The sequence below is a fragment of the Vicugna pacos genome, chromosome 7 (assembly GCF_048564905.1).
Source record: "Vicugna pacos chromosome 7, VicPac4, whole genome shotgun sequence".
NCBI classification, from domain to species: domain Eukaryota; kingdom Metazoa; phylum Chordata; class Mammalia; order Artiodactyla; family Camelidae; genus Vicugna; species Vicugna pacos.
In genome coordinates this window covers 14366466-14388048 of record NC_132993.1, presented here as the reverse complement: position 1 = coordinate 14388048, position 21583 = coordinate 14366466, and the positions used below count along the sequence as shown (strand labels likewise).

At 39.4% G+C, this 21583-nt stretch overlaps 1 protein-coding gene and 1 long non-coding RNA gene across 11 annotated transcripts in view; one reads left to right on the top strand and one right to left on the bottom strand.

Moving 5' to 3' along the window:
- Positions 1-21583, bottom strand: part of DGKI (diacylglycerol kinase iota) — a 261990-nt gene that overhangs the window by 123239 nt on the left and 117168 nt on the right. For 7 of the 10 annotated variants that reach the window (XR_012074228.1, XM_072964373.1, XM_072964374.1 and 4 more), the window contains 4 exons: positions 19372-19445; positions 17853-17964; positions 7509-7708; positions 2179-2241 (listed from right to left, as the gene is read on the bottom strand). Coding sequence is in view for 9 of the 10 variants with exons in the window: in XM_072964373.1 (XP_072820474.1) it covers positions 2179-2241; positions 7509-7708; positions 17853-17964; positions 19372-19445 (449 nt within the window). In the remaining variant the exon portion in view is untranslated. The remainder of the gene's footprint in view (positions 1-2178; positions 2242-7508; positions 7709-17852; positions 17965-19371; positions 19446-21583) is intronic. The other 3 variants (XM_072964375.1, XM_072964381.1, XM_072964377.1) reach the window with 2 other exon arrangements.
- Positions 20055-21524, top strand: LOC140697313 (uncharacterized). Its single transcript, XR_012074232.1, has 2 exons — positions 20055-20158; positions 21176-21524. It is a non-coding gene; the product is annotated as an uncharacterized lncRNA (long non-coding RNA).

Below are 21583 nucleotides of genomic sequence, written 5' to 3'. Positions count from 1 at the left end.
AAAAAAGATCAGAGAAAGTTTGGCCCAGGATACTGGAGTCCTGACTTCCGTTGAGGTCCAAAACAACGTTAATGTGATTCTCAAACACGGCTGCCAATAAGCAGTGTGACAGCTGGTCAAAGCTAAGTCACCACCGTCATAATATACAAAGACAGCGCTGACTGTTGCGCTTGGATCTTTCTCCACATTCCTTGCTCTGTTTGACAGTGTTTTGTTATCTAATTTTTAAGATAATACTCTAATTTAATAAATTTTTATTACATAAATACTTCATCAGATGCAGGGATATAAAATCTGCAACATGTAATAGTTAATATAGCATATATAAAATATTTTAGCTCATATTCAAGTTTTAAATGGCTACTCCTCCCTGATCAAAACAAATATGACAGTTCACTTTACAACAGCATATACACCTGGAAAAAGTAATGCAGAACCTCATTTAAATTATACGATGAAAACTTCAACACAACCCAAACTTAAACAGTGATAGAAATATGACAAACATCCCCTGCACCCCTGTTGCTAATACTTGCAATTCCCTAAACTCTATCAACAGAGCTGCTGAAAATAATGATCACTGAGAGCCATTCTTTGGATTCAAATTTACTGAATGGGCCTTATGGGGAACAAATAATACATCCCAGCAATAGCCTCCACAGTGGGAATTAAATATTATTTTCTTACTGATTCGTTGCTGCTAAATTTTAGTCTCCATAAAGGTATAGGTCTGTTGTGCTCACCACTAGATACCAGGCAGAAAAGAGAATCTGACATCCAGCAAGTACAAAATAATTAGTTTTGGAAAAATACTTTGTATTAAACAAATAAATAAATGAGTATCTACAAGATTAGGGCTCAAAGTAAAATTATATATAGTTGAACTTGAGGAGTCACTTTGGCATATCCCTAGGCGTTAGATACTGCACAATTCTATTTAGACATGCATTCTTTCATTCATTCATTCTACCAACCAAACAACAATTCTGGTTTCAGAATACTCTGTGTAAAGATCTGTGACTGGGGCTGGGAACACAAAGATTTATAACAAGATACTGTAAATGATTTCAAGTGGCCTAAGTCTAGTGCAGTGTGGGAAACACAGAATATACTGCTAATGTAATTAGTACTAATCAATTATACTTTGAGAACTATAATAAGTACATCAACAGTGAACTCCAGTGAGGGTGTAATTAGTTCTGCCAGCAAGAATCAAGGTACAATTCTCTGAAAAGACAGTTATTCAACGGGACCTTAAGAAATACATAGGTTACTGACAGATGAAAAGTGGTGGATTATAAATTGTTAAGTGCATGAATTTTGAAACCAGACTGTGGGAGTACGAGCCCCAGTCTACCACTTATTAGCTGTGTGACCTTTCTCAAGTTACTTAACTTCTCTGTGCATCAGATTCCTCATGTATAATATGGAGATAATTATATCACACAAGGCATAGAGTTGTCGGGGGAGTAAGTTGGTTAACATAAGTAAAGCTCCTGTAACAGTACCTGAAAAACCATAAAAGTATATTTAAGATGGAGAAAAGAAAGGGCAAGACACAGTCACCAGCATAAAAAAATGTCCTGAAGTGAAGTGCTTAAAAACATTTTCCTTCTGTTCAGAAAAAAATTGAAGCACAGAGCATGTTAAGTACAAATTACTATGTATAAAATGTGTTTTGCTAACTCAGGAACAAATTTTGGTCATTGATCTTTTATTACAACTGTGGATCCTCAACCCAGAAACATGCACAGATGCACGTGCATCCACTCAAAGCTCCACACGTAATTTCAGGGGTCGGTCCACAGAATCAAGGGCAGCAGGCGCCTCTTCAAGGTCATCCCTGAGCCACGGTTAGTGGAATGGTCTGATGGGTTTACACACTTCCCATAAACCAATGCTTAGTATGGAACTTTATACAACCCCATGTAACTCTGGACCCTAAAGTATCTAGTCAAAAAATTAAACTGTGAACTCACAGAGGACTGAGACAAATAGAACACACACAACTTCACAGCTGCATCTCAAATCAAAGAAGGGCTGAAGAAGGCATATGAGGGTGCAGTGGTTCTTTGTCTGAGAGGCAGACCTATGAAGGATGGGATGCAGGTAGTCTGACCCTGAGGAGGAGATGAGGGTGAGAGACACAGTGTAAAAACTGAACGGCTTTGTACTCACATGGTGAAGGAGCCAGGGGGGGCAGACACTCTCCGCAGGTCCGCAGCTTGCACCTGATGGATACTAGAGGCAGCAGGGAATGAGCAGCGAAGACAGTCAGCAAAACAGCGTGGACAGACAGGCAACAAGCCAGGAGAGAGAAAGAGAGACACACAAAATTTAAACAGAAATTAAATGAGCGCATCACCAAACAGTGAACGAAAAGAAAAGGAAAATCGAGCCAGCCACGGAAATAATCCAAAAAGCCAGTGACAGCGACGAAGCCAACAGGACACACGGCAGGGCCGGCCCTCAGGCAAGCCACAGACTGGAGCACGAGGCGGGGCGCCTGCGGAGGCCGGAGGAGCGCTGATGCTGCGCAGGGCGGCGTGGGAGGAGGGCTACCACGGTCCTCTCTGGCCCTAGGTCGTGGGCGTCCATCCGGCGTGCGCGCACGCGCAAACGCACACGCGCACACACGTGCACACACACTCTCACGGTGGGCTGGCACAGCCAACTCATCTTTGAGGAGAATCAAGGTACTGAATGCTATAACACTGTCCTCATGATTCCAGGGCTTTGTTAGAATATTCGTGTCAAAAGGCAACCAGCTTAAAAAGAGCGACTAGATAAACACTTCACCTGCCTTCAGTTAAACCACGGGGGCTTTTTAAAGAAATCCAAAAGTGATACCAAGAAAGCCTAGATTCATCACAGTAATGCCATAATTCCACTCATATTCTTGGTGGAGGAGTGGAACAGGCTTCTCGCTGTTCTCCCGTCTTTTATTAAGGAGGGGGGTCTTCCGTGGTTACCAGGAAAGACAAAAGGCAGAACTGAGGAAACTACATCCCCGGTTTCCTGCCACTTTCCATAACCATTCTCTCCACTCTCTCAGACCACCTGAACAGTTTCACTCTGACTGCAGTAGACATACCCCACCCCCATCCCTCTTCTCTGCTAGGTATGCCAATTCTCATTTGAAGCCACTTATGAGTTAACTCCTCGTTATCCTCAACGGGCCATCAGTTATAACCAGTAATACTTCTCAGCAGCTCAGGATGATGGAACCCGGTCGCCAGATTCCAATTTTGCCAATTAGACATCTTGCCCTTGGATAATACAATCACCCTTAACCGTGTTGTCTTAATTGCTAGTCAACTCAGGCTAAGATCCTCCTAAGCACCTGAGTAATGTTAAATTTCTCATCTTCTTCAAAAGCGCCTTGCAAATAGTGTGATCAACTTATCTAGCGATCATGTGACTAGTACATGAACGTGAACTCAGATGAATCTGCTCTATTACTATCGGGGGGGAAGATGTTTCCTGGAGTCGTATTTTGAGTAGACCCATAGGCCATGATACATGAGACATGCTCCTGTACCGGTTGGGGGGCTGGGGAGGTGGGCAGGGGAGGGGGTACTTAACATACAGGCCTGGCCTTTTAGCTTGTGCACAGTCACAGCAAATAGAATAACCCAATAAATATTTGTTTAGGAAATTCTTTCCTTTTTTGCATAAATGAAGATCTAGTGTCATCACAAAAGCCTATTTAGCTGTTTCTCATGGGAAATCCTCCAGTCATCCATGCACACCAGATCTTGGCATTCTTAAGTATACATCTTCCACTTATTGTCCTAAAATGTGACCAAGACATTGTCTATATTATTTTTATACTCATGAGGTCTTAGATTTGTGTTGTTTTAGAATCAACTTCTGAGGCATGTAACAGATAGAATATTATAGATCTTATTCAACACTAAGTCTCAGACACACTGGCAGGCACTGGGGACCCTAAGAGGAAAACCCCAGAGTCTCCCCACAGAGCAGGGAAGACAAGTAAACCAAGAATGACACTATTTTGGATAAATGGTATGAGAGCACTACAGGAGTGCAGAGTGGCGTATTTAATGGCTAGAAGTAGACAGAAAAGGATTTGTAGGGAAAGGGGTATTTCAACGGAGTTTTGAACTCGAGCAAGAGCTAGCAGATGAAAAGGAGGTGAGGAGGGCAAAAATATGATGATACACGAGACAGGAGGTACTGCTCCAGGAATAGCAATAATCTCTGGAGCACAGGAAGATGGGGATGAAGGCAATGATCAAACAGTCTGTAAAGCAGAGGAATATAGGTTTCACATTTTCAGAAAGATCATTCTAACTAGTCTGTTGGAAAAGCTATTGTGTGAAGGGCAGCAAGGCTGGAAGCAAGGAAATGAACTGAGCATATTTTTAGCGATGCTGCTGAGAGGTAACTAATACGGCTGTATTACTAGCAGAGGGAACAGACGCTGTGAGAGTTCAAGATGTGGGAAGTAAACAGGAGGGAGAGTTCAGAGAATGCATGGGATGTGTAACAGTGGGGGTGACCGGGAGGACTCCAGGGCCAGGGACATGCTGAATGAGCGGATGGTGGTCCATTAGTACAGATGTGAATGGAAAGGGCTCACCGGGGGAGGAGGAGGGAAAGCAAAGGAACAGAGTTAAGGAGTCCCTTCTTAGCAGATCGTTTCAGGTTGCCATGAGGTATGCAGGTAAAGATGTCAACTAAGATACTTGGGTCTGAGTCTTCAGTATTTAGAAGAAAGCCTGGGCTGAAGACACAGCTTTGAGACTCATCAGCTCATCAGTCCTAGAGGACACCTGGGGGGCAGGTGTGCTCTCCTAGGGGCAAACCCATGAGGAACACCTGCATTCCAGCAGAAGAGAGGGCCTCAGCACTCAAATCTCAAATATTCATGTTAACATGCAATGTGAGAGGAGCATTAAGTCCTTAAGACGAGTTGAAAAGCTACCCTCTTCTGACAGAGAAACTACCCCCTGCCCCGCCAACAGGGTTTTAAACTGAAATTCTAAAACCTGTTTAAACAGTCCTCTTTCTTCTGAAAGAAGGCAGGCAAATGACACAGAAGAAACAGTTAAAAATAAGAAAGAGAGCAAGGGAAAAAAGGGAAAGAAGGACGGAAAAAATAAAGGAAATAAAGAATTATCTTTCAATGATCTCTTTCTGCCTTGGCTCCAACAGTGAAATTCGCACAACTGCAGCCCAAATAAGGAAAAGCTTGGAGGACTCAGAAGATGGAAGAAAACTGGTAAGGAGGTATTAATGGCCAGGCTGCCTTTGAACTGGAAGCTCCAGTTGGAAATCCAGTGGAAGAAGTTAAATTTCCAAGCAAGGATTTCTAGTGAAACAGAAAGAAGCAATCTAATCACAGAGGGTAAGAGTAGTGGGTGAGAGATTTTCTAAAAATGGAGTGTTGAATGATCATTTTAATAATAAGACAATAAAGATCTTGGCTAACCTTGAAGATTTACATATGTTCTTTTAAGAAATGAACAGAACCACTATTAACTGCCCTTTCCCACAAGTCTTTCCTATGGCCTGAGGCTGCTTCGTTGGAGGCGCCACTGCCCCGTGGTGGGAAGTAACAGTATTTTTGAGTTGAGACTGCTGCTTGACCTATGACCCAAGCAGCTAAACCTAAGAAGTCACATCAACTGTTGTGTGTGCTATGTGTACAAAAAGAAAATAACTCTTCACATTTGTTTTTATGTGTGGAAAAAAGCCCAGATGAATTCCTAACAGTACCCTTACTGAGCAAATAAAAATTCTTTCTCAAGGACAAAAACTGAAACTAAACATGTGAAAATAACTTCATGTCTAATAAGGTTATTAAATGTAGAAGCACCAGGCATGAAAATGGGAGTTCTGCCTGTACATAAAAGCATTTTCAGCTCTTGAGGGGAAGGTTTAGCTCAGTGGTAGGGTGCATGCTTAGCATGCATGAGGTCCTGGCTTTGTGAAAATTTTCAACTCTATTAACAAACTGTCTACAAATGATCCAAAACAACCTGGACTATCTCAGAGAGGGCTTTCTGCTTAGTAGTTCAGAGCTTTCTCTCAAAGCAAGAGTTCGTAGCTTAACTCTAATATTTCTAGAGAGAAAACAGTCAACCACATATGATTGCTTATTGCTGACATTCTGCCTGAAACTCACTAAATTGCATATTCAACCTAATAGAAGGTAAAGGCAGAGAAAAGAGACAGCCACAGAAATGAACTAAGAGTTTCACGAGCGGCCAGAGGAAAACAAAATGAAAACGACAACCAAAAAATCCCCCTGGATAACGATCTAAGGCACGTGCTGGGAAGTCCTGAGTGACTGCAAAAGGAGGACGCAGAAGAGAGGGGCTCCTTCACCCCAGCTTCAGACTTACGAGCAAACATTAAAAACTAAAAGCCCTGCCGAATGCCGTTCTTCAACATATGCCATCTCAGAAAGAGAGGTGAGGTTTTGGCAGGGAGTGATGACACCTGTGTCACTGGCTTGTTCCAGGCACTTCTTTAGATGGCCGTATTTTCTCAATAAGTATGTGGCAAAGCATGCCTTTGCTTCACAGGCACTACAGGAAGCCAGCCGTTCAGTACAAATAGGTAACCATGCAGCACAGGCCACAGACAGGAGGAGCACCTTGGAGGGCCCCTCACTGTGAAGAAGGATGGCCCAAGGCTGAACCCTGACATGGCCTTCCCTGGGGTCAGATCAGGCATGGGGCATGATATACAGACGATACTCAGAAAGATGCCCCAAATCCGCCTCTATCTCCATTCCGTTCTCCAACCCCAAATAGACATTTCAACCAAAAATTAGATTAAGGGGCTCTGTAAAATGAACGTACACTCTCAGCAGCTGGTCATTATCACCTCTCAAATCAGTCTGTCAGAACACCCAGGAAAGGAAAGGGGCCAGGAGGAATACACTTCGCTTAAGCACTGGGCAGTGGGTCAGGTTCAATCTAGGCAGGAGAATGCCAGCCGGAATGGCAAAGCTGAGCTGAAACATCAGAGGACACAGGACCCCCACGTGGGAGCATCAGGAAAGGGACAACCCACTAACGGGCAGAAGGGGACGCAGTGTGGAGGGAGGTGGGCCCAAATCCCGCTGTGCCGACCTCTGGCGCCTGGGGAAACCGGCACTCTCCAAGTGACCAGGGTAAAGAGGAGGCCGAAGGCATGCCTTCTTAAAATGAAAAAGAACACGTTGAACTAGACAGGCTTTCTGACCCTGAGTCACTCTATGGTTTTCTGCTGGTCCCAGTAAATATAAACTCAAACAGTCGGTGAAGAAGTGTCATCAATCTAACGTACCATACAGCAATAATTTCTGAAAGAAGGGCGTGGTCACCGATCAGTAAACATTAAGAAGAAATATGTGCGACAGACCAAGGATCTGCTGAGTTTCCTGGACTCTTCTCCTTTCTCAGCACAGGGAGGCCCCCGACCATGCACATGCGCTGTGCCCTCCTCTCCACGGTCTCTGTGTTCACAAAGGCGGGCAAGGGCCAACTCACTCATTGAGTAAAGGCATGGACGTTCTCCTCTTGCTCTTCTGAACCATGTTGGCCTGATTCCTCAGTGAGATCCGAATCATAGCTGGGGCCAGCCTACAGGGCTCCCCATCCACTTGCATGGGGATGGATTTGTAAGTTAGCAGCATGACCTCCCGACACTGGTGCAGCCTTTCTCCATGGCCCCCAACTTGCAGGGCAGCCTGTAAAAACAAGAGGCAAAAGGAAGCAAGAGGTTAGTTCTTAAGAGCTATTCAGGGAGCCTAGAAACCCCAAATCCACTGTATATGATTATCAAAAAGCCTTTGATAAACTTATTGAAAGCTGTTAGCCAGGAGTAAAATGGGAAACTTTAAATCATTAATACAAATCATTTAAAATATCTAAACTTTTGATGGCTTGATCATATATCCTCATTGATAGCTACTTTTTGCTTTTATGTATTTTCAGACTTAAGTTAATCATGTTAGTTTAATATAAAAGTTGTGTTATTTACTCCCATTAAATAACCAATGTACTTAGAAAAAGAAGAGTATAAAAGAGACAAAGTACATAGTTTAAGACAGCTTCTATATTATATTTAATATATAAATACATTTATATCTTTTAATCATGTATAATTATATAGTTATATATTATATATTAAATATGTTATATTTAAATATGCAGCCAATCCTTAGAAAAATTTTCAAACTTCAGGCAAGCTTTTCCCTTTTACTTAAAAGCTCCTCAAACTACTTCTCATCTGTATAAGATCAATGAAATGCAAAAATAATAATCCTCAATTTAAAACATTCTGAAGAGTAAAGCAGCTTTGAGGATCCAAATCAAACACAGTAAGAGCTCAGTTCACTACAGTGGCCACAAGATGAAAAGTCAATCCAAAATTAAAATCCTGCAACAAGTAACCATAACTTCCTTGCTTCTTTTTTTTTTTTAAATGATATTTATATAATAATAAGGGGTAAACTAAAATCAAATATTTGGTTATAGCAGAGTACACAGATCATCTTATACAGCTTGATGAACACTGTTATACACAAATGTAAATCTCCATCCAGCTCATGCTTTAGACAATTTATAGCAATTAAAAGGTTTCCATGTGCCCCGGCCCTATCTGTTTAAACTCCTCCCACCAACCAGCTGGTAACCACTATTCTGACTTCTAGCACCGTAGATTCAACTTGGTTGGGCTTGAATTTCTTATAAAATGAATCATACAGTATGTCCTCTTCTGTGTCTGACATCTTTTGCTCATCATTATTTTTGAGTAATAGATACAAGAGTGTATCTACCTACTCTTCTGCTGGTAAACATTTGATTTTTTCCAGTTTGGGGCTGTTACTGATGTAAACTTCTTATGTTTATCTCGGGGTGGATACATACTCTCTTGGGCACATACAGTAAGCAGAACTGCTGGGCCCTAAGTTCAGATGCATACTCAACTTTAGTGGATACTGCTAAACAGCTTTTCTGGAGGGTTATATTACAATGCATTTTGAGTATCAATCTATAATGAAGTGAACAAACTTCTTTTTTTCACATTTTTATTGATTTATAATCATTTTACAATGTGTCAAATTCCAGTGTAGAGCACAATTTTTCAGTTATACATGAGTGAACAAACTTTTAAAAGGAGTTAATACTAACTCTTGCTCAAAATCTAAAAGATTTACTTGAGAAAAAAAAAAAGGAAAACCTATCTATTATCAGGTTGTTTCCATATGTCTCATCTCTGTCTTACAAATGGGAAAGAAAAAAAAAACCCCTGAGATTTGTGATGTCAGCTTCCACTAATTTGGTTCCCAGATATTTGCATTTATCTGATGTTTTGAACTATTTTTGCACTTGCATTAATTTGAACAATAGGAACCTGACTGTCTATAGATGCAAAGAGAAAAAGAACACAAAAGGATAGAAAGGAGGGAAAGAAAACAGAATAAAAACAGAAAAATGAAGAACTTATCATTCCTGAACACCTTTGATTTGAAAAGCATTCAGTTGTGAGCTTTACATACAATTTTATTCAATTACTGGGAGAACAAGGAAGCAGAGGAGAATGAAGTGAGAATTTACTAAAATTCTTTCTGGCCTGTTACCCAATCCTTTATTACTCAGCTGAAAGTTTTTCTGGCTGTACTTCAATGACCCTAAATGGTAAATTAAATGTTAATCTATTGATCTGAGCCACCATCTCACATCCAGAATTTTCCCAATATATTTCCCTTGCCTTCGAGTACTCCTCAGCTCCATATTTACCTGACAACACTGTATCCATTCACCCACTGGAGGAAACACCAGTTTCTTTTTCCCCCAGGCTTGACTGGGCCTAATGACAAATAAAAATGCAGAACTTGCCAAGTGAGATCTTATTCCTCTGAGTTTGACAAGACTGAAAATTGCTTAAATACTTTCCAGCCCCTTGGTATCAGAAGGCTCGTGCAGTACCGTAGGGCACATTTAAGCCATATTTTCAGCCTCAATGATGTATCAATAGCAAATACCACAAACAGACAGAGGTAAAGAGCTGTCAGCGGCAGTTCCACTGGCATTTCAGCATCAGCCCAAGATGACTGCGCGGGCGCACAGCAGGGATTACAGTAATTAGCTCTTCAGAATAAAGACAGTTCTATTATTGTCAGCACAGCCACGTTAATTTATTTTTGGAACAAGCTAGAGTAAAGGTAGTATTTAAAGACTTCGTTTCTGCAGCGGCTAATCCGTGGATTGCTATCTACGGGGTCTCTCTTTTCAGTTCTTCTCCCCACATCCTGTAACTAGTCTCCTGTATTAAATTCCCTCAACTGAACTGTCTCACAGGGGGTTCTTCTCCCTCTCTCGTCACCAAATGAGAAATCTGCAGTGGTACCATTATCATCCAATCCATACTTTTCTATACAAGTTTTTACAAGCTGTTTTACTGCCATGAAGCAATGCCATTACATTTTATTGCTTTTTTCCATTTTATCAAATATTAAGACTTCTGGACATGGGTGTGTTTAATATCCTACTGCAAGAAATGCTGTAAGCAGCCTAAATACGATCAGCGATAGCATTATTATTTACTTGATCACTGTCCATGTGAGTAGCTATTTATAGCAAAAATCACTCTATCAATTCAGTTTCTTTACATGTTAAGTGATGAGATTTTAGTGGGCTGCTATGGTCTGTTTCAGCACTAGCATTTTATGATTTTAGGTTGCACCTATAATTTCATGTTCTCAAATTCTACCACATGCCACCTAGAGTCGTCTTCCTTACTTTGGCAACATTAGCATATGATTAATGGACAGCCAGTAGCTATAATGGAGCAGAAGAAATAAAAAGGGAAGGGCTTTATCTGAAAAACCTTCCTTCTGCTCATTCAAATAAATCCAGAAATTACTGAACACTTACTATGGGTCAAGAACATTTTCTATGAAAAAGTAAAGATTCTAAAATCTATAAACAAACACAAGAGATGTAGAATAACCAAAATGCTCTTAGGAAAAGAGTGCAATGATTCATATTACCAGGTTGAAGGCTCACTATAAAGCTACAGTAATCAAAACAGTGTGGTAGTGGCATAAGGATTAAAAAAAAACAATGGAACAGAATAGAGTTCAGAAAAAGAACCACATGCAATCAAGAGGCAAAGGCACCAAGGCACCTCCATAGGAAAGGAAAGGCTATTTAACAAACAGTGCTGGGGAAAAGCAGATAAATATCTTCTTAAAAATGAATCTTGAAGTTACTTCACACAGTACACAAGAATTTGAGCTGAATCACACACTTGTATACATAAAAGCTAAAACTATAAATCTTCAACAAGAAAACAAAGGAGAGTATCTTCCCCTCCTTTCCTGTAGTAACAAAGATTTCTTAAGAAGGACACAAACAGCTCCAACATGAAGTAAGCCTACCTCATAAAACTGGAATTCATAAGAATGTTTAAACTTCTGCTCATCAAAAGAAACATTAAAGAAATAAAAAGATAAACTGAAAACATATTTGCACTAAATGTATCTGCCAGAAGACTTGTATTCAGAATATATAAACAGTGCTTGCAATTCAACAATAAAAGATAAACAGCCCATCAAAATACGTAAAAAACAGACACTTCAAAAAAACAAAAAGACATAAAAGGTAACCATAAAGATAAACAACATGTCTTACTCCCATTTTTTGTTGGCCGTAACAAAAACATACATAATTTCTTTCTTTCTAGGGATGGAATTTTATTCTCTCTTCTTACTCTGTTTCATCCAGTGTAATATTATAATATCTTTTTGTCTCTATCCGCTAACACATTTTCAGCACCTGTGGAATATTCAATTTCCATCACTTCTCATCAGGTACTCTTGTATGTTGCTGTTGGGCAAGTAAACAGTACACATTTCCAGAAAGCATTTTTATAATTTTTACTAAGAGGCTTTAAAATGTTTATGCCATTGAATCAATAATTTCTTTCCCAGGGATTTGTCATAAAAAATAATTTGAAATGATAACTGAGGTTTATAAATATTATGTTAATTACAGGAGTTTTTAATACCGCCAAACATCTAGAAAACTAAAAGTTTCATAAAGGAATAATTATTATATAAATTGAAACATGTTTATACAATGAAAGAGGAGGGTTTAATAATATAATTCCCTATATATTCAAAAACATGGAAATAAAGCAACTGAAAGGAAACACATCAAAATATACAGTTAGTTATGGATCAGGTGATTATGACATATTTTCATTTTTAGTTATTTTATTTACATGTATTACCAAAATAAACAAACATTTGGTATTACTTTTTTCATTAAAAAAAAAAAAAAAGATCACCTGGTATGTGTACAACTTCAACCCTAGGAGTTTCTCCCTGTAACTTTTCTCACTGAATAATCTCTTGCTTTTCTAATTCATAAATATAAAAGAACCTACATGTTTTAATTTCAATTAACAGAAAGAAAGCTGGCTATGCTTTCTTTAAAGTTCAGGAGACTGAAATCTCTGGATTTCATACTGCATAGCAAATTAGGCTTCCAGTTCCTCAATCTGAATAATGCTTTGAACTGTCTTGAGAAGTTTTAGATTACTTAGAAACAGACTTGACATCAAAGGACCTTCACAACTGTAATGGATGAAAATTGTGGCAGAAATAAATGCAAATTACAATATCTGATTATGGTCTGTGTAGACTCCAAAAAGGTAATCAGGTTACCAAGCACCAATGAAGAAATCATCTTAATTAGCAGGAATGCATTTCAACCAGTAAAATGAATGGAAGATGTCTGCTTTGAAATGTGCAATCACAGGAGTCTAAGCGAAACAATCTTTTCTTCCATTCAGTAATCCTATTTCAAATCTCTCTTAAAGTACCACTCTGAATATTTTAAGTACACAAAAATACGCACTTTTACCATATAGTCTTGTTTGTATAATCATCTTACACAGATGTGTGAGTTTTTAAATAATTTACCTTCTTAGGAACATAAATAATCAATATTATAGTTTCAAGATATGTGAAAATGAAGGACTGAAAATAAAGCTCTTTCACTTTTGAGTGAAAAAAAAATACAACAGTGTACTGCTGCGTGAGTGGTAAGGTAGGATAGATGTGAAAAGCAAGTAATGTATGCCAGTACTATTTACAGAACAGTGTGAACTGTGTTGAATAATCTTAGTATTCAGTTTCCTCTACACCAACTCCCATCCATTTCTCCTTTTCCTACCAAGGGCAGGATGGGAGAGAGAAGGATCTGACAGACCCTCTAGACACTGTCCCAACCTAGAGGGATCTCCTGAGCTCTAAACATGTTTCAAGTTGCCCAGTTCTGTATCTTCTTAGACGTCTCACAGGGGTTTGAATTTTAACTTATATAAAACAGAGTACATTGGGGGCAATATTATCCCCTTTTTATATTTTCTGTCTCATATAATACATTCACCCTTTACCTTACTGGCTTATGCTCAACCCCGAGGATTCATTCACACTCCTTTCTCATCCTTCACCATAAGTCACTGTCAATAACTCTTGAATTCACCAACCCCTTCTACCTTCATCACCACTTCTTTCTTCGGGCTTTCCAATCTCCTCACTTCTTCCTTCACCTGGGCTTTGGGACCAATGTCGTGATTTGTCCATCTGTCTCCAGGAGTTAAGATTCTGGTCACCTTTCACAGGAACATCCAGGTAATCTTTCTGAACAACAAATCTGATCCTGTCTCGTGCCATCTGCCCTGACCTCTCCATTCACAGGTAAAATAGAAAAACGAATTTTTAAAAGACCAACTCTTTCTGCCCTTTCTCTGTAGCCACATCTTTAGTCACCGTATCATCACTCTGAACCTCTGCTAGTCCATGCCCTCCTGGGCGACCCCGTCTGAGGGAAATGACTCACAAAGACTCCAGCCTCCTCTGTGACATTTTTGCTGATCTCCCCCATTTGTAAGCACTGTTCTCCTTTCAGTCCTCACACGTCTTTCTCCTGGAATTCATTACATCAGACTGATTGCCTGTTTACTCCCCACAACACTGAACTGTGGATGCCCTGAAGACGTGGCTTTTCTACTGGTTCATTTTGTAACTGTTTAACTTAGCAGAGTGTCACTTATGGATTCAATGAGTATTTGTGCATTCAACAAATATTCAATAAATCTTCACAACTGACATTAAATGAGTGAGAGTAATGAGATGTTTTAAATCAGTATTACCTTGAATTTACATAATTCCTATTAATGAGAGACCATCAATATTCTCTGCATTTCCCATACGCAGCATGGCCTTTAATGGCCCTGCCTCTGAAGTTACACAGCGACAAGTCCACTAAGCTCTATTCACCAAGTGTTTGTAAGCTCACCTAGACCCAAACTTTTGATGGGAGAAGTTCCAAAATTTTGATGCCATTTGAAAACCACAGCCGCCATCAGAGGATGCTGGTGAACTAATTTAATGTTTTGAAAATGCATAAGGAAAAGAATCACTTATCCTGTGTCTCTGAAACAAACTGTATAAGTTAAGTGACCAAATCGTAAGTATAGAAAAATGTCTCTTCATAGATATATTCCAGTTAATAAATGAAGAAGGATAGAATTAGAATATTTTTGCAACCCCTCCTACTTTGCAACCCTTGAAGATTCCTGGATAATCAAAGACTATTAACCAGAGAGAGAGAGAACCAGACATTATATACCCTCTTTTGGAAGAATACAGCACTACTTACAGAACAGACTTGGGGGAAAGTATGTCTGATGAGTCTGGAACCATCAACTTAGGGAAAAAAGGGAAGAGAGAAGAACATGTTACTGAGACCTGGGGGACGTTATCAGCACGGTTCAGACTGAGGGAAACTACAAGACAAATAGCCTGGTTTCTTCCATAAATAAATGAAGGAAAAAACAGAGAGACAGACGGGTGAGAACCTACAGAGACTTGAATCATATCAACCAATCACAATGATTTTTTTTTGAATCCTGATTAAAACAAATAAAGCATTAAAAAAGTGATATCTGCAAGATAATTAGAAATTTGGGCAATGAGTACGTATTTAGTGATATTCAGATGCTATTTTTAGGTAAGATGATGTAATGGTATTCATAAAAGAAAGTCTTATCTTTTAATAACACATTCAGAAATACTTATGGGTAAAATTGGGGGAGGGTATAGCTCAAGTGATAGAGCACATGCTTAGCATGCCTGAGGTCCTGGGTTCAATCCCCAGCACCTCCATTTAAAAAAAAAAATTAAATAAATAAACCTAATTACCTCCCCCTGCTAAAAACAAAACAAAGAAAATAAAAATAACTAAACTGAAAAAGAAACCCTTAGAAATATTTGTGGGTAAAATGATATAATGTCTGGGATTTACTTCAAAATAATATGAGAGGAGATCATAGGTGGGGACCAAAATAAGACTGCCCATGACTTGGTATTACAGAAGCCAAGTGATGGTACATGAGGGTTCAATATACCTCTTCCATATTGAACTTTTCCTATAACAAATACTTATTTTAAGAACTCAAATTTACTAATTCTCAGAAGTCAAAACTCCAAAGCAGAAATGCTATGCTGCACTTCGTGACCTCACCCGTCTGCCTCTCCAGCATCACCCACACCACCCCTGCTTTTCATCTATGTTTCAGCTACATAAAACTAATCCTAGTTTCCACAGAGGACTGTGAGCTCTCATACTTCCAAGTGTATGAATTCCCCCTTTTCCAGAAGGCCAAGTCCCATTGTCCTCCTGGCAAAATCCACTCATTCTGTCACATCTCCTCATTGCCAATTCCAGGTCCCAGGCTCTCTGCCGTGTACCAGAGATACAGTGGAGGGATGGACACGGACCATTTGCCACTCCCACCTGGCACCCCACCCCCTCCCTGCCCTCCTTTTTGCCCTGTGAGGCTGGCCCATTTAGACTGTATTAAACGCTCCCTTGTCCTCTGGCTCCTGTTAGAATTCACCAGAGGGAAGCAACAGCAGAAGATCTGGGGGGCAAGAACTGTAATTATGTCCCCGGCTCTCTCTCTGCCAGGCTGGCATGGGCTGGTGGCTTTCACTTAGCAAACACTACTCCTATTGGGTGGTTGTTCCCAAATAGTTCTCTTTTGGGTACAGCTGACTGCTCCCTTGCCTTTGCACTTTTAGCTCAGGAATACACCATCATCCATTGTTGCTTCTCACAAAACCTAGTGCACTATTCGGAAAGAGTCTCTCGATTAAATTCACCTCTAATTACCCAGTTTCAGTCTGCCACCTCCCTCTTGTTCAGACTTTATATAATTGTAAGCAAAAACAACCCAAATCAAAAAACACTGTAGAAAGAACCTGACATGGATACGGACTGAAAAGTTACTGAAGATGGGAAGAGTTCAAGAACATTTTAGATTGAGACAGCATATGCAATGGCCCCGTGGTACAAAGGAAGCAAGTGATGCTCAAAGTTATACTTGAATTGAGAGGCAACGAACTAGAAAGTGAGGAGGGCAGTGGGAGAGGATAGAGAATCAGAGAGAAACTCAATTTTTCAGTAAAGATTTAGATTTCGATCTTGAGAGCAATAGGAAAGTGTCTAATATTCTCCCTGGCCTCCCAAGCCTAGGCAAGGAATCATCTTAGACTTTCCCTGACAGCCTTCTACAACACAGTCAGGACCAGGAAGCTCTGACACATGGCAAACATTCAACACGTCTTCACTGGCTTAGTGAATAAATCAATGAGTAAAACACACATGACTAGGTTTGGGGCTTTCCTGGTCACCTCCAGGAACTCTCCCTTGCACATATCCTACTTGAACTTAGCCCTACTTGCTCCTGGCTGAATCTTCACCCATAACTAGCATAAAGGCTTCTCAAGAGAAAGAGCTGTACATGAGTGACATCCCTGAAAATGAGATCTTTCCTAGAACAATTTTTACACTTAACAACCATTTCATTCTAGAGCTGGCAGATATGGCGAGCAACATCACCATGTCATGGTGATGGACAGTTTTGCCATCATCACAGTAGGTTGTGCTGTTAAATCTCACTAACTCGAGGTGATTGAGGAAGTCATTTTGAATCCACGAGATGAGTGAGAGAGATGTTTTCGGTCATTTCGAACAAGAAATACAACTTTATTGCCTTGAGGCAAAAGGGGAAGCACAAACCAAGTGCTAATCAAATCCAAGGAGAAGATTTATTTTAATTTGCTTTACAAACTGACAGTGTGGCCTGATTCACACCAGATGAAATGATAAGCAAAAATTTTAATTGGTTTCCTCCTCATTCAATAGTAAGTTGGAACACACAGCTAAAACCTGCCTGAAATTGACTTTATGCTATAAATGTACCGTTTTAATGCCAGCAACAAAATTAAAACAAGAGGGTCTCAATACTGTGCACCTAAATATTCATGAACGTCACAACAACGATGTCTTTCAATATTCAGGTATTTTGTGATAATGCCCACCTTATGCTTAAGCAGACAAGATGGAAGATGAATCAAATGACCATTTTCCTTTTTACCTAAACACTCAAGTCCTCAGTGAACCATAAATATCAAATGGCAAGGTTTCTGCATCAATGCTGGGAAAAGACTGTGGCATAATGCTTTTTAATTAGCATGAAAACTCTGCATTACATTCTGGTAGACAATCAGGAAAATGAGCAAATAATATTCATTTATCTTTGAAGTTCAAACAAATATGTAACCAATTTTTTTTAATGACATGAAGAATTACTTTTTGTTTTTGTCTTCTCCTAGAAACTCTATATTGCATAAAGTTTATAAGTTGATAAGCCAGGAGAGAACATTATATCAAAGTCTTGGAAAATGAATAAACTCTAACCATGACTAAAATATATTTCACTTCAGTAAAACAGAATGTATTGCTCACCAAAGAGGCCATGGTGAATCCAATGACTTCAATATAACCATCATCATGACGCTGAGGTTCAAAATCATGGTGATCTCCCGGGTTCCCCCAGGGCATTGTGCCAGCACAATATCTGCAAGGGAAGAGTAAAAACAATTAAATTTGGTCCAGTCCTCTCATGATTACCATTAAGGATTAACTGATAGTTAGATCCAATGTTTATTTCACACAAAAACAGCCTTCTACTCTTGGTTCACACCTTTCAATAGAAAAGAAAATGGATTTATCATCTCCAAATATCAATTTATGAAAATGAGTCAAAACTTTACAACGAAAGCATGCCATGGTGCCCAGCTTTCCCCTAATTCATTATTTATCAGTATTTCTCACCCTCATACATGCCTGCTTTCTATGATATGCCATGAGTTATCAATAGGTGGTTTCGGAATTTGGTCTTGGAGGAAGACATACATGCCAATAGGAAAGGGAGTGGGAAGTGAGCTGGGGAAGCATTCAACAGCACATACAGAGTCAAGGTAAAATGTCCAGGACGAGGGAAGGTAGCTGAACAAGACAGAGTGACAAAGGGATGAGAGTAAGGAATGATGTTAGAAAGGAAGGGAAAATAAAATTGAAAAGTAGAGGAAACAGAATCCAAGGGAAGGATGGAGTAGGAGCAAGAAGAAAAAAAGCAAGGAGAAGAGGAAAAAAATGAAAGCAAGCTAATAAAAAATCTTTCCAGAGAATCTAGGCCTTCAACTTAAACAACTAAGATGAAAATACTTGTAAGGGACCATACTGAGCATAGCCCAAAGTAATCAGGAGACTGTAATACATTTTCTTAGCCATAGATTTACATACAATTCTCATTTCAACTAAATTCAGTCTAAATAGAACGTATTTGTGGATTTTGTGTCTGAGTTGTCTGGTTTGCAAATAAAGGGTCACAGATCCATCCCTTCCAAAATCTTGGCTTGGGAGCCTAAAGTCTAATTTTATGCCACTGAGATAATATGCTTATTCTGAGAGTAGTTAATCTTAAATACCCCTTTCTCCTGAGGTATGTAATAGTACCAAAGAGAGTTGAGATCCTGGCTAGAAAATGCGACTCTAATTGATCCTATTTTTTCAAAGCCATCATCTGGCAATGATTTTGAATGAATTCCATGCTGAAATCAGGCTGGATGGTTTCCTAACAGCTTTTGGGAAACTGAGAACAGGGATTTATTCAAGTCTATCATTGTTGGGGGGTGATGGGGTAGGAGGGGTCAGTAATTGAGAATTAAAATGTTCAAGAGGGCTGTCTGGTTTCTTAAGGATGGGTAAGTATAGACCATGCCCTATCAAACACACACAGAAACACCACAGAGAACACTAAAACCAAGTAGGAGGACAAAATTATCCAAGCTGGAGATCCTTAATAAGCCACTAAGGTAGCTGTTTTTCATTGTTTGTACCTGGAAATTTTCTATAATGAAAGCAGATAACCTTAGGTCAAACAGAGTTTACATCAAGCCAAGGAAACATGAACAGAGCTTACCTGGGTATATTTAAAAATACTATACACTGGAACTTCAGTTCCTGAATCTTTGGGGTGAGATCTGTTCCATCACACTGAAACAATCAAAGCACAGAAAGCCAGGGTTTTGAAGTAGTCACAAGACTCAACAACAACCAGGTTGACAGCTGCACATACCACGGTCTTCCCCTTGTCCCTGTCTCTGATGAATGAGACGCTCGCTACTATGATTGAAAATTCATTCTGATTGTAACTTTCCCAGACCCTGGGCTCAGGTCTTGGTTTTATATTGATTTAACATAAAAACAAAGCTGCTGTCTGACCAACATGTTTTTCTCTGGCCTCACAATCAAAGGACCCATCATCATTCTCAACCTTGGATTATTATTAGACATTGAGGTTTGTAGGATCGACATTAGGATTTATGAATGCTTAAAAGAATAAAGAGGATAGAGGCATATGTCAAGGCTGCAGCAATCTCTACCACAGTCATCTGATTGAAACAACAGTCATGCATATAACCATTTATTTTATCTGTTTTTTTGAGATAATTTGTATTTTGAAAATGTTGAACATAATATTTTGAAACCTGTTTAAAAGAAATAAAAATTGCATGTTTTTTAAATAAAGTATCCATTATAAATTAGTATTATCTCCATTAGTGATTTGCTCTTATAAATTTAATCTCTTACAGACTTTGACTGGTCTTCTGAGATAAACTGCCCTGCTGGAGCTGGGCATGACACTGGGTTCCGAGGGCCTTAGGATGGCTTGGCCTCAATACCTTTGTGTGTGGCTCCCCTCACGGGTCAGTGCTTTCCTCAGGAGTGCCCTCTGACTAATCAAAGACAAGTCTTCCATTTCCCTTTCTCCCTTTCCACTGGCAAAAGCCAAAAGAGAAACACTCTAGTCATGACTCCAGGCATCTCAATGTCGAAGGTATAAAGCCTGCTTTTCTATTTGCTCTCTTCACACCCTCATCCCCCATCATCTTCTCCTCTGGAGAGAGGGTGGGGCATCCCCAGGCGCCCTGCCAATTTCTAAAGATTTCTTCAGGAGGCGTTTCAGCCCAGGTTCTGTGACTCCACTAGCGGTCAAGGTGGACTCATTCTTCTCCCAGCTGCCCTGAATGCAGCCTCATTTTCACGAGCCCTCTCATAAACTGTTTCCAGGAAATCTTACAATCCTCGACAAAGTATTTCCAGATGTTATTTACACAGGAATCAAATTCTAGACATCAATTGAAGGTGTTTTTACAACACTCTCAGATACTTAAGCAAACATGAAGTCTCCCAACTGAAGGGCTTGAAATGAGTTGATAAAGGGCTCTACCAGTAAGAAAAGAAAAATCAACATCTTAAATTATCAAACTTGAGTGTTGTAAGCAACTGAAACTTAAAAATAGCATGTGATACGTTAATAGCATGCATAGCAGTACTGTTGAATAACAGGAAAAAAAAAACTACAGCTCATACTATTGTATTTAGAAGAGAATTCATTTTTTAAAACATGTCTACTTTTTCCTCCTTAAAAAACACATGATTCTGGAAACTCATAGAATTACCTGAGGATGGGCACCCTACAGTGTACTAAGCTTTTACAAAGTTTTCTTACATATTATTGCATTTAAACTTTACAACTCTTTAGAACAGAAATTTTTAACTTTTTGCCTACTTCAAACACACGCAAAGGAAAATATTCGCATGCAGATACCTTCCTGTGTACAAGCTCACATACTGATGAATCAAAACAACAAGAGTACATGGGAATTAGGGCAAGATATGCTATGTGCAGGCTTTCATTATTGTCCTTTTTTTTGACACAGTATTCTTCCACACGTTTTACATTTATGTGAGAGATGATTAACTATTACCCCAGAAACACTGGCTCCACCCTGGGGCAAAGATAAGACGGTTTGCTGTTCAACATACATCGAATTGCTCTAGCCAAGCCCCCATCCTTTTCATCTCATACTCAGGAAAAGATACAGTGATGTCAATGTAGAAATATCCTTGTGTCCCTCTGTGTCACAGCACAATGGTCAATAATTGTGGCTTCAAATATATGTGTTGTTACACCAGAAACTAACAGAACATTGCAAATCAACTCTACTTCAATTAAAAAAAAATTTGGTTGGACATAATATAGGAAATGAATAAAGGTGAATTAAATAATGATCCTAATTTTATTTTAGGTTTAAGCTTTAGAGTTCTGGTTTATGAACATGACTTTA